The sequence below is a fragment of the Podarcis pityusensis genome (assembly GCF_964106645.2).
Source record: "Podarcis pityusensis genome assembly, chromosome: 7".
Lineage (NCBI taxonomy): Eukaryota > Metazoa > Chordata > Lepidosauria > Squamata > Lacertidae > Podarcis > Podarcis pityusensis.
The window spans coordinates 57,384,698-57,398,812 of NC_138031.1; the positions used below are offsets into that span (position 1 = coordinate 57,384,698).

At 39.8% G+C, this 14,115-nt stretch overlaps 1 protein-coding gene across 3 annotated transcripts in view; it reads left to right on the forward strand.

Moving 5' to 3' along the window:
- Positions 1-1,140: 1,140 nt before the first annotated feature.
- The window catches only part of SALL3 (spalt like transcription factor 3), a 24,899-nt gene continuing 11,924 nt past the window's right edge, over positions 1,141-14,115 (forward strand). For 2 of the 3 annotated variants that reach the window (XM_081013156.1, XM_081013157.1), the window contains exon 1: positions 1,142-1,308. In XM_081013156.1, coding sequence (XP_080869282.1) covers positions 1,230-1,308 — 79 coding nt within the window. In that variant the 5' untranslated portion in view covers positions 1,142-1,229. Of the gene's footprint in view, positions 1,309-14,115 lie in introns of all 3 variants that reach the window. The other variant, XM_081013155.1, reaches the window with a different exon arrangement.

Sequence of the window (14,115 nt, forward strand, 5' to 3'; positions counted from 1 at the left end):
CAGAAAACTTCCGAGCACCGGACAACAGGAAGTGGCCACCGGCTGCGATCTTCCAGCAAAGGAGGCACCGGCCGAGCGGCTCTAGTTGGTCGGCGTGAGCGAAGAAGAGAGGGACGCTGCAAGACAAAGAAGGAGGGGGAGAGAAGGCGAGAGGTGAAAGACAAAACTCCCCAGCCCCGAGTCCTCGAGTGGGGCTGCTCGACCCCCTCCCCGATCTCCAAACAACGCCCCCCTCCCCAAAGAAGCCGAAGTCAGCGCAGGCAGCCAGCGATCGCAGGACGAGGCAGCGAAGAGCAGAAAACAAACACAGGCAAAAGTTGCTCGCTCGCTCTGTTTTGTTTCCTCCTTTCTTTTTTATAAAAAGAATCTCTCGACAAAAATACGTTAGCCAGGCGCCGCAGCAGGAAGAAGAAAGAAACTTAAAGGCGATGCAGACTAACTTCTGGGTAAAGAGGAACCTGGAAAAAAGACACAGAGTGATGTAATTTTGTTTGAAAGGAAGGGGCGGAAAAGCCGCGAGAGAACATGCCCTCCCCGCAGCCGGGAAGCCGGGGCACCTATGTGGTGTAAAGTGAATGCACACGCCGAGAGAGAGAGAGCCCCGTGCGGGGTGCGCGCTGCGCTGCTGCTGCTGCCGCTGCCCGTGTCCCCGCTTGCCGCCGCCGCCGCCACCTCTGCAGTCGGTGCCTCTCGCAGGAGGCGCTGCTGGTGCCGGGCAGACGCATCCTTGGGCGGACTGAGGCGGCTAATTGCTGAGCGCCCTCCCTCATTTACATATGCAGCCCGAGCCCGCTGGAGCCGGGCCAATCCGCGCTCGCCCCCGGCATCATTAATCGCCATGCATTATTCACAATCATAATTACTGAGCCCCGTGCGCGAGGCGCGCAGCCGGCCGCGCACCCAGCACAGACCCGCGGAGCCCCCGCCCGGCTCAGCCGCCGCCGCCGCCGCTACTTGCTCGGGCGCTTCGTGAGTTTGTCGCCGGGAAGGGGGGAGTTGCTGCTGCTGCTGCTGCTGCTCTTAATTGATCGGCGCCGAAATCCAGAGGAAGGGGTGGCCCGCCCGACGCCAACTCGACTTTCCCCTCGCCACCAAGCCCTCCTCCTCCTCCTCCCCCCACCTACCTAATCGCCCCTCCACACCCCCTCCCCCCCCAACCACCCCAGCGCTCCACCTCTCGCCGATGTCTCTGCAAAAAGCAGGCACCAGAAGACGCCTCAGTTAGCAGCATGTCTCGGCGAAAGCAAGCCAAGCCCCAGCATCTCAGATCGGACGAGGAGCTGCAAGCCGAGGTGCTTTCGGAGCAGGGTAAGCCGGAGGGCGCAGCAGCCCCGGGGCTAGGGAGGGCTGGAGTGGAGGGCTGTGCGCTTCCTGATCCTGGGCTTGCTTCTGGGAGAGCTCAGCGGAGAAACGATGCCGCCCGCCCCCCTCCTTGGGAAGCGTGAGGCGGCCGAAAGTGCAGCCGGCGTCGGGCAGGAAAGTTCAGCCGCTCGGCCCAAGTTTCTTCCGGCTTCCCTCCCTCCCTCCCGCCGCCTCCACCTTGCCGAGCTTCCCTCCCTTCGCGCGAAGCCCTGGCTGGCCCTGTTGCGTGCGCCCGGCCGCTTGAATTATGGCTGGGCTTCGGAGGGAGACACTTCGACGGGGGTGGGGGGGGGCGAACGGGCAGAGTCCCCCACGCCCAGCCCAGGCTCGCCTTCTCGGGCTTCACGATGTGGAGTTTGGGACGGAAGAAACCCAGCCGCTTTCTCCAAAGCGAAAAGTTAATAAGAGCTTTTTTCACCCCCTTTTGACCAACCGCCGAGGCTGCAAACTACAGACTTTGGGCTCCGCTGGTGTAACCGCCCGGAAGCGGCCCTGACGGCGGCGGCAGCTGTCGCGTCCCCCTTGGCAACAAATAAACCCCACGAGGCCTCTGGGTGTGTGTGGAGGGGGAGGGGGGAACAACCCCATCTCCCCCCCCCCCGATCCTAACCGTGTTTTACCCTGAAGTAAGCCCCTCAGTTTCCCCCCCGGCCCTTGGGAACTGGTGGGCGAGAGGGGGCTTCGTCGAGGCCCCCGAGGCTCCTCCCTCCGACGCCCAGAGAAGGTGGCCAGGCCGAGGGCTTGGGAGAAGATCGCTATCTGCGCCTATGACTTCCTGCGGCTTCCTTCAAAGGAACAGGCCGAGGCGAGAGGGGCGGGTGGTGGTGGTGGTTCCTTTCTGGAGAGGGTCAAAGGAAGAAGATGTCTCTCCTGGGCGTGAGGGAGGCAGGCCTGAGGTGGATAAGTTGCCTGCCCTCAGGGCCAGAGCTTAGGTCTCTACTCCCGCCTTCCCTTCCCTTGCCATCTCTATTGCCAGGAAGGTGTCCATGGCGTCGAGGTTGGAGTAGGAATTGCCATCTTCTTTTCCCCTTCCTCACAAGGTTGAAAAAGGGTTTTTTGGGGGGGCCCTGCGTGCCAAAGGGCGCTCTCAGCCTTGCCCAAAGTGCTAGTGAAACAAGTAGCCTCCGATTTCCAAATCTCTGTGGTTTGCAGCTGGTCAAACTTATTTTCTTGAGCTGTCATTTCCGAATGTGTTAGGATCACTTTGTAACTATATTCACCGTGTGGCATTTAAAAAATTTGCCACTTCTTTTTTTCTTCTGGAGGGGAAGACAAAATCCACTAGGAAGTTTTTCATCCTTTCCCTCATAAAGTTATTGCCTACATTTCCAGCGTAATCAGGAAAAATCGTGGTTGGAAATAAATTTCTTCCCCTCCCTGCTGATCAATAATTACTTCATCCAGCCTTCTTCCTTTTTATTTTGCCCAAGAAAAAACACATCTTGGAAAAGGAGTTTGTTCCGAGGGGGAAGAAGAAGTTGGCAACAAAGGATTTTTCACTATTTTAAATAAACTTTGCAGCCTTTAAGCTTAGGGCAGTGTGGCTTGGTTTCGTAAGCACATGCTAGATTGCCAAATGCTCAGGGTTCCCATTCCTATCACCTCCTTTTCCTAAAAGGACTCCAAAAACAAGTGGAAGGGGTTGGCTGCTGCAGCTAGTAATGTGAAAAGCTTCTTGAGTAATGGCAATAATGGATAGGCAGCGAAACAAGTTCCCTGGGTCACAGCAGAAGTATAAAATTACACATTTCTTGTTTTGTTATTAACACTTCCTTTGGTTTCAAAATACTTCAATGTAGGCAAATCAGCATTTCTTTAATAAATATAGAGCATTGTTATTTAAATCTGTAGTGGTTTGGGAGGGTCCTTGGTTTAAGAATTTAGACAACATTGAATATTTTAAAAAGTTAACGAGGGGGAAAAAGTGCCTCATTATGGTACTTCTGGTGAGTTAATAAATTGAAGAAAATTGTTCAGCTTGGAGGGTTTTTCTTTTGGGAGGGGGGTGTTGCTTAGCATCTCTTATCTATGTAGCCATGTCACCCAAGATTAGAACAGGAGATATGCTAAAAAGAAACGCTTGCATATGGTGTGTAGATTAAGAACAAAGAATCTTTTTGTCATGGAAATGTTTTTTTCTCTTTTTTTCTTTTTTGGGGTTTTGTTTTGTTTACTTCATCACATAGAATTTCTCACACTTGGTTTGTTTTGTATTGCCCTCAATGACTACATGATCAAATGAATGGATTTATTTCTGCCGAATGAGAAAGACAGTCTTTCCATCAAAAGGACTACATTGCATCCCAGTGAGGAATTTTAAAAGCGTTATTATTGTGGTCCTTGAATAGCTCAAAATCGGCTTTCACAGCAGCCCTTAAAATGCAACAATGTAAATACTTCTCTGCTTTAGAATGTTGTAATCAGAATGTTCTATGTCCCTTTTTAATATATCTTAATTCATAGAGTAAAACATTATTGTAAGGGATTAGTAAGGAGCTGAAGTGGTCCTGCTTGCATGTTGCACTTTCATTTTCAGAAACATGAATATAGGGAGGTATATAAACTGCTGTATGTTTAGGAACATGAGTTTGGTGCTCATCATTTACACATTTTACAATTAAGTATTTTTCCTCTTTAAAGGCTCATAAGAGTTCAAACGTATCTTATAAAGTCAGCTCTCATCATTGTAGTTTACAGTTAAAGTCAAGGCATTGCCACAGTTTCTGGCTCTTGTTTTGCAACAGGCCAAAAGCTAGCTCTCACCATTTATAGCACACAAAAAGAACACTTGCAGCATTCCCCCCCCCCCAAAAAATACTCTATAATCTAAATATATTTCAACCTTCATTCTCATTAGTATTTTTAACTACTTAGTCTTTTATATAACATAACTGCTTAATCTGCTGCTAAGTCTATAAAGCTTGCCTGAATCATATGTGTATGTGTGTATATATATATATATATATATATATATGCACACACACACACACACATACATAGAATCACATTTAATGTTGCATTTGAAGACTACTTTCATTAAGGAAAGCTATTAAGGGTTAATGCTCCTTTTTTCTGGCAGATATTATGTTACACAGTAGCAAAAAGAAACCTGACAGTTTGACAGAGTGGAAGATAAACATTAGGCCATATTTAAAGTTATACGAAGGCCAGTCAATTTAGGTGGCAGTGTTACAATAGGAAGTTTTAGCAATACAATAAATAATTGTTGAAGTCAGCTTGAACTACAGTGCAGTGCAACTTTATTTCACGAAGCAGAGCGTTCTCAGAAGTATGAAAACCACTCGGAATATCGCAAAGTGATATTTTGAAACGTTTGTTGTGGGAAAGATAGTTTTGGCAATTTGCAGAACGAATGCTTGCATGCAGCGATTAATTAGAATCTGTATAGCGGTTTATGCTGACAAGTAGTGAATGAAAGGTATTTATGCACTAAACGTTTTAAAGGATGCCATATTGAAAGAAATGGTCATTATAAAGAGTAGCACAATAACTGAAGGAGTTGTTATAAAACCCAATATGGTGAATTTGCTGTTCTCTATGCTGAATGAGTTTAATCTCAAATATCAGGAGACTTTACATCCCCAGTTAAATGATTATCTCTAAATCAACAGATTACTAGCATTACAGAACAGTCTTGTTTTGTTACAGCAAATGGGAATGTTGCACACACTTTAACCCAAATGCAGTGACAATGTTGAAGAGGGGGAACCCTAAGCGTATTCTAGTGGATGATAACTGATCAGAGATGGCCTTAAAAATAATTATTAGAATAAATTTTGAGAATGTATTTTGTACCTTTCAAGGTAACAGTAATTATTGCTTAGCTTATGTTTATTAGGAACCAACTCTTACAGTAATGTTACATGGCTAACAGAAATAAATTTGTATTGTGCTATTTATATATATTTGTCATACATTGATATTAATGCTCTTGAAATTCTGCTCATAATTTTGATACATTTGAAATAGATATAGTCCAGACAGGCATACCTTTAGTAATATAAATATTTTGGCTCACTTCAGTACTGTATTAGACATTTGGGGTTGTTGTTTTTTCTTGCCCTCAGTTCATTGTAATATAGCCAGTTATTTTGTAGATGTGGGTCTGTAGCATACTTGCTAATGTCCATTAAAATTATGTAATAAAGAAGTGTGGGTATTACATTATACTATTCTGTAACATGTAATACTCTTAAGAGCATTAGAAGTAACAGTAAGCCCTGAATTAAATATGAAATTGTGTGACTTTTTCCAAGCTTTCTACTTCAAATAATAATTAGGTCATTGGTTGGTTGGTTTTCCAGTTTAAAAATAAGCCTTTACAAGATTTGCTGATTAACTGTTGGCATGAGGAAAGACAATTAACTTATTTTGCTTGTACTTGTAGGCTTATAGATGGCTGCATTATAATAATTTCATTGCTATTTTATATCTATTCAAAGACCCCTCGAAAAGCATGGTTTAATAGCAGAAATTAATTTTACTAGTTTATTATTTTAGTATGCAAATGATAAAGCAGACTAAAAAGTCTCAAATTCTTTTGTGTTATTAATCCCAGATATGCCTCCTTAAGGAGGCAGTGAAACATATGCCTTCTATGAATAAAAAACATTTAATTTTATTTGAAAAATCATTACAATCAGCTCTGTGCAATTAATATAAGCTAGATGTTCATATTTGAATGCTGATCACTTTTCTAGCCAAAATGTTGTTTTTTTAAGGATCATATATATTCTTAAAGCAGCTTCTTATAGTTTCTTAATACACTAATATTCTGAAATTCGAATCAGCCTAAATAAAATTGTGCGCGTCTTCCATTTAAACATAGGATTTTAAGATTTGGTTTGTTAACTGAATGCCAAAACCACACTAGCATGTCTAGCAAGCATTTTTTTTAAAAAATAAGGGCAGGATCCAATCCATTCAGCTTTGGATAATAAAACAGATGTGCTAGGATGTTGAATAGTTTCTGTCATATTTTGAACTATATATAATAGGAGGTGAAAAATTGAAAACACTGAAATGATACATTTTAGGTGCAAAATAACACAGCATGCTTTTACAAATAGTAAAGGTTTAGTTAGAAATAGCTTCAAGAGTAAGCAATAGATAGATTCAAAATTATTCTCACCTAGTAGTACAAAATGTCTGCTGCAGTTACATTTTTATATGAATCATTTCACTTCTTTTACTTTACTTAAATATTTGTATTCAGTAAGTAGTTTGGATGGAGTTTTTGAGAGTGCTTTCTAAGAAAATGAACTTAAGCAGTGGAAAGGAAACGAGCTGTGCATACATAGTCCCCTCCTAAACTTGTTTGAGAGTAGACCAGTTGAGATCCATGGGGTTTTTTTAATCATAGAGCAAGTGCTGGATAGTTGCCAAAGGCAGTGACAAGTCATGTCACACAAGTACCGTAGAAAATATAAAATATCAATGGTTCTTTTTGTAAAATAAAAATACTTCATCATCAAAGAATACCATACTGTGGGTGATTCTTTTGTCTAATCCTGAATGAATATGGCAGCAATACCTAAGCAGAACTCAAAAGCAGTTCTTGTAAAAAAGTTTTGACTGCTGAGCTAAGGATAGAACAATATGCACCGATGAGAGACAATAAGAGGTCTGCATATTTTGCAAAGGAATGCTTTCCTTCTCCTTGTGTTGAAGATGTAGATATGTTATGTTTAGCATTCAAGACCACCCCCATTTTCTGTTTTCCGTGCTTTGGTGCTGAGTGTATTACAGAGTCTTTTTTTGTTCGTTGTCGGTGAAAAGGTGGGATTGCGTGGAGTGCCAGCAAGCTTTCTGATGGACTCTCCCTGAGGGTGGGTAGTTAGAAGTGCTTTGACAAGGTTTGCTGATTTAACCTTTGCCTGCTTTGCCCTGCCAGGGGTGGCCACTAGATGTCAAGCTCATAATACAATTAGTACATCTGTGCAGTTGACCTTGGCAGCGCGGCTTACCACTTGTTCTGTTAAGTGTTAACACCGACTCTGAGTGTTAACTAGAGATCCGTCTGAGTTTTTGCTACATTCTGTGCAGCTTATCAAATGCCCCATCTAGTTCGACACAAGTGTTTACAGTTCTAAAGAAGTGGGGGGGGGGGCGAGCCTTGTTTTATGTAGCTTTGAATTCCTTAATTAACCTTGCCAGAGCTGATGCAGTTTTATTTTGCTTAATCGAAGCGACTTTGTTGGTCATCCATCTCACTTTCTATGCATATTAATGTTTCACAAGGATGATGGCAACTGACCCAATTGGTTTGTTAGTGGTTATATTACTTTATTTATATAGAATAGTTATCTGTGGAGAGCTAGATCGGTGAGATACCGTTATATTTCAAGGCTGGAGTTCAGGCCTGATATTGCAACCATGCACTTATGCAAATAGCTACGATGCTGTCAGCGTGGCAGGAGTAGATATGTTTCTACAGAAGGTTCTATGTTATCAAACTGGTATTCCGTTTCTCGTGCTCTCAAACTTGTAAGCGTCAAAATGGGTTAGATGTTAGCTTTTGTTTTGTGAACAGTATCTGAAGCTGGAAAGTCACATTAAAAAGTGATCTCCTACATTTTTTAGACTCCTGCTATGCAGTATTTAATAATTTGTCACTTGATACACATCAGCAATTAAACCTTAATGTTGTATTAGCTCTTAATAAAAGTTTGTGTCACCTGTGTTTGGGTACTGGAAACACGAGCTAGCTCGCAACGAATTACAAATCCTGGTAAAACTGAATATGTGCAGTATTTAAACTTCGCCAGATCATTCTGCATCATTGCTTTCCACCTGCCTCTAAAAATACACTGCTAACATTTTAATATATGATACTTACAGTTTTGCAGTTAGTCAAAACAAAATGTAAAGTGCTTGCTGTGTTCTTTATATGTGCAAAGAAATGCCCTAGCCTAGTGGCTGGCTGGATGTTGCATTTGTTTTAAGCAGAAAGCAGTTAGTGACTGTGCCACAGGTGGCTGTTAAATAGTGAAATTTAGGCCACTGAATAGATCAAAAAAAGTATACCGGGTCAACGCAAAGTTTTGCATAGCAAGAGTGCCCTCCACTGTTCACATTCATATTATCAGTTTATGTGGCCTGTGGAAAAAGGGTAGAAATTTTTCTATTGAGTGTGGAATTTCTTCTACGTTGTTAAACACAGTAGGGGTCTCTATTTGTCTCCTCCTGTTTCACAGCTTGGGATCAGTATGTGATAATTCATCTTTCTTTATGGGATTCAAAGCTATCATAAAAAGAGTTAAAAAGAATTAATTTGAGAGAAAATAAAAGTTATTTTTTAATGTGATGTTTATTTTAAGAGATAACATAGCTAAAGCGAAAGAGTAGTATTAATTATCTATAGTGAATGAATGATATTAGATGTTGATAGCTGTTCAGTTAAGGAACATGCACATTAAAAGATAACTGAGCATTTATACTGACACAAAATAGATTTTGATAAGTAAAGTTATGTTTGAAAACACTGCGGAAAAATACTTTGTCATTCCGACGATCTGAATGTGTACAACCTGCCGATCTTTACTTGAGTAGCCATTGAGAATCAGAAAGTTTAATTAGTTGGAAAACTGGCTAATATCCATAGTTTAAGGTATATTATACTTGCATGAGCCTGTTTTCCGTTTTAAAGCTTTTATTTTCATTGTATCTTCAAGTTTGCTAGTAAGGATTTTTTTCCTTTGGGGGAAAATGAGTATTTCAAAATTAATGTAAGATTTTTCATCATTTGTATGCTGAATGGATTCACTTTGTTACAATTCATTTATCACTTTGAATAGTGTAGAAATAATGCATAGTGAATTGAACTTAAATTATCCTCTGAGTAGACTCACTGAGATCGGTGGGTCTTAAGTTAGTCATGACCAACTTAAGTCTCATTGATTGTGAAGCATCTCCTCCATGCATTACCATTTTTGAATCCATACCAATGTTTCTGTAGTTCCTTGGTTTACAACTAACAGCAGGTGAATAAGTCATGTAAAGCTTATTAATGACAACAGTAAAAATATTTATCATACTACAAAAACAAATTACCCTGTTGATAACCAATTCCCATTGTGAAATTGACATAAAAGTTTAAGATGCCGTGGGAAGCAAAATTAGCATTAAGAACAGGATTTCCTCGGAGAATACTATTTTAAATTGTACGTAAATTGTCATGGTCTGTGTAAATGATAATTGTAAAGGGTCTTGTTTGCAAAATTAGAATACGGAGAGAAAGCTTACCCAGAGTAGAATAGTTTTCTGTGCCATTTATTTTAGGAAATACAGGAACATAAGCCGGACGGCCTTTCATGCCTGTACACATAAAAATATTTGAGAGCAGGTAGGGGAATAAGAAAAAGCAAAGTTGGCTCTTGAGGGTAAGAGAGCGTTGTCCTCAAAATTCAAACACTGCATGGCCAGCAGCGGCAAGTAAAAGCAGGTGTGACATTTGTACTACCCCCTGCAAATAGTGCATATTTTAGGATTTTGGTTCTTCTTTGTTCTTAACATGTAGGATTATTCCTTAATAATGGGAAAGCATACAGTCCCTGTTGCATTTCTGTTAGGCCCTTCTGATTCTAATGGAGAACTTGTACTGCTTGCAAACTGCACAAATACATCTTGCTCTAGTAGATGCTGGGACATGGTGTGCTAAACCTCTTTGTACGCAGGGGGAAATATGCCAAAATTGGGGGCACATTGGCTCCCCCCTCTTCCTCCCTCCTTTCCTCCATCTCTCATCTCCCTCTTCAGAGATGTATATGTTTCATATAGGAATGAATTGCTTTCTGCCTAAACGTTTGACCCTTAAAGGCAATTTGGTAGCTACTTATAGTAGTATTGCTCCATGCAGGTAACTGGAATTACTGGAGTACCAGTTTTCACTGACATTCCCTGTCTAGAACCCGGTCCACAATCCAGGCACACCTTAGATTCTCATTGGCTTTAATCCAAATATTTTGACTGAACTATGGCTGTGGATTTGGCTGCGTATGACATGAATACAGATATATTCTCTCCACATCAACTCGTTGAATCTCTCACATAGACCGAACCCAAACTAGTTTACAATCAGAATGTAAGAAACTTTCTCAGAATAAGCTAATCAAAAATTTGAGATGAAATAGTGCACTGTAAATTAACAGGTAATTTCAAAAGTATATTCCTGTTAATTGAAATAGACATCTTTTTGGCTTTTTTTAAATAAAAAAGATAGGGTTGTGAGTACTGAATATGATCAGAGTTTAAACTTGTCCTAGAGAGACATGTATAAGCAGCATTTGAATGTTTAAGGCAAAAAATGTTGTTATGGGCTATTTCCATCAAAGACACGAGCAAATTCTTTTTAAAATTGATGGGAAAGGCTGGCTCCATGGGGATTTTGATTTGAATAATCAAAAAGCAGGAGAAAAAACTAATTACAAACTGCATCACTGTGTAATACATTATTGCATTCTTTTATTTCCTGTTATAAATTTTCAGAACCCTCAATATGCCCTGTTCTTTTCTTTTGTACAATTTTTTTTTGCAGATGATTGTTTCAGTGTAAAACAGTATTTATAGGTACGTCTCAGTGGATTGACTAAAGATACGTACTTTTAGATGATTGTGAAATTCATTAGAATGTGCAGAGTAAGCTGCACATTATGATTCTAAACCTTTAATGAAAGTGAATTCTGTTAACCTTTTGTAGAACGTAAGTAGGGAATTCTTAGAATCATCTAATTTCTATAAACTGCCTGTGCTCCAAAATCGATGCACCTTTCCTGTTAGTGAGATATTATGAATCACGAGAAACATTTCCAGTATTAAGAGCTTACTTCAGATGAAACTTTAATAAAAATCTTTTGAAAATTATGATGATTATTAGAAGTATTGTAAAAGCAGTTTTAAAAAAATCAGTTTCATTATCTCTCATTTTAAATAGGCTTGAAGAAGCATCTCTCATTTTGGTGCCAGTAGACTAGAAATTAAAAGGTAAATACAGTCTCAGTAATAAGAGCACAACATGGAATTTAGTTTTCCATTCATTTCCTATTACCTAAGTGATTGGGTCAAAGGTAATCTGGAGAAATAGTTGTAAAGTATCAGCATATGGATTTTAATTTTGGAAAGAAAAATAATTCTTTCTCAGACTTCTGAAAATATTATTTTATCGCATTGGTAAAATACTATTTTATCACATTGATATATTATTCCTCCACAAAACTTAAGGATGTGTGCCTACAGCTCTTCCAATTTATCCTCAACAACCCTGTGAGGTAAGTTAGACTGAGGGAGAAAGAGTGACTTGTTGAAAGCTACCTTCTGTTCAGCTTTATGGCGGAGCAGAATTTATGTTTACACCTCCCTCATCCAACTCCGGTACTCTAAACCACTTTGGCTCTTTTAAAAATGGCCATATGAATTAGTTGCAACATTCTCCTTTAAACACTATCTGTACTTCAACCCTAAACACATATACTGGGAACTTACTCCGGTATGCATATGTCTAACATAATATAGAATTATGGTGACAATATGCTTCAGTTTAGACATTGGACCAAACCTTGGTTTGTGCCTGTAGTTGAGAACCATACAGTGGTGTGGAGCTGTTGCCTACTTTAATTTGCTCATCACTCCAGCCTCTAAGAGTAGTGACCTCTAGAGGTGGTTTTTCAATCCAGACATCACACCAAACCATAGCTAGGGCAAATCATGAAGTGAAGCCCTATTTCATATTCTTGTTTGTAGGCTATTCTCAGGCTGTGGTTTGTTAATTGCAACATAACACCAGCCATGGTTGAGCTTTCTTAACTATGTATCCAGGGTGGCAGGGGCTGAATCTTTTATCTTGTTCTCCAAACATAATATGTATGGACTTATTGAACTGCCTTGGCCATATGTATGGATATGAACTGTCACATATATTTGGCTAAGAGTGGTCTGAGAAAGAATTGGCCATTTGCAATATAAGGGATTCAAGCTTTTTCTGATGTATGACTGTGGAGTAAGTAACTTAGGGAACAAAATGCTGGTTTAAATTGCTAGTAATCACTATCCCCAAATGTCCATTTGTTGTGTGGCCCAGAAAACTAAACAGCGAAGTGTGCAGTTATTTTCTCTGGCCTCCATAGTCTCATTACTTTAGAAAAACGAAAAATATGTATGAAACAGACACTAGTACAGTAATTGTAAAAAAGTTAATATGAAAAGTAAATATGTATTAGAATTGTAAGCTGAAGTAGATCAGCCTCTGAGTACTAATTCATTCTCCTTTTCTTAACTATAAAGCTTAATACTGTTTTTAAGCTTTTATTATCATAGAAAGGATAGTTTTCTGAGGCTTAAATCTAAAAGTTCAGTGAATAGGATAAGGCTTGCATGAACCTTTGCGACTTTACTATGCTATTGTGCACTGTTCTCTTGTTTTATACTGATGCCATCAATAGCAAAGGGCAGAATCCAGTTTCACTTCATACGTACAAATTTGGTAAATTAGTGTTACAGATAAGGCAGAGATAGTGCTTAGGTTTTAAACAAATAAATTGTTTTACTTTTTAGTTCTATGACAATTTTACAATATACTGTACAGCTAGTAAACAACTTCGTTACTATCACTGGTTCATATTCTATACTTCTGTGAAGGCTCATTTGTGTAGATTCCGATTTATAATGATGTTTGCCTAGTCAGTTTAGAGAAAATCAGCCCCCTCTCATTTCTAAGAGAAAAGTAATAGCAATAGTATCTGTTCCACAATGAAGCTGAAGGACAAATGCTACATTTTAATTATCTGACACAAAAATATCCACAGCACTCGCCTTCTGGTGTTCTGTTTCTAAACACTTCTGCACTTCTTGTTTCAAAGCCGGTATCAGTGACATTAGGTGGTCTTATTTATTCCCAAGTAGATACGTGGCAGACTGTTGAGTATTTTCTAGGCTTCAAGGTTTTGCTAGTTTAATTGTAAAAAGATTTTGATTTTTTAAGCGACTAATCAGTTGGGGGAGCAAAAAAAATTAATTGGTAGGTCCAAGAGTTAGGACCCAACCTGTTTATTTTATGAGACAATTTAGCTCTGGTATGTTACTGCAATAGCTCTGGTATGTTGCTGCTTGCTTTTGTTTGTAAAATTGAGCATTATTTTACACTTTGCTCAGTGTTGAATCTTTGGCATTATATCAGCGTAATCAAATGTAATCAATAAATTGGTTAATGGCAGATGACTGATCAACGAAAATAAAACGCTGTCTGTTGGGAGCCCTAATTCCCACCCCCCTGAATATTATTACACTCATAACATCAAAAAGTGCCAAAATTGCTTATTTAAGTGCCATGCATTGTAGTTATATCTATACTGCTATGTAAAATAAAGTTTTACATGAAGGTAAAAGTTATGGGGATGGTCTGTGGAACCATTCTGCAGCTACAGAAATTACATTTCAAACTCTAATGCCAATAGAATCATGATCAGGTATTTTACGTTGTTCCTTTGCCTGTAAATCAGCTTTGCCTTGGCTTCCAGTTATATTCAACCTTATTACAAATATATATTACATTCTTTGCTTTGCTACACAATTTAGAATACTTGTATTCTAATGTCCGGATGCAATTTAAGTGCAAACACTTAACGTAAACCTACCACATGTTGGTCTAAATGTCTGCCTGGTAGATTTCTGTTTTAGTATTTCTTGGTATTGAGAAAATTCTAAAATCAGAGTGAAATGCGAGTATGATGAAATAAATTC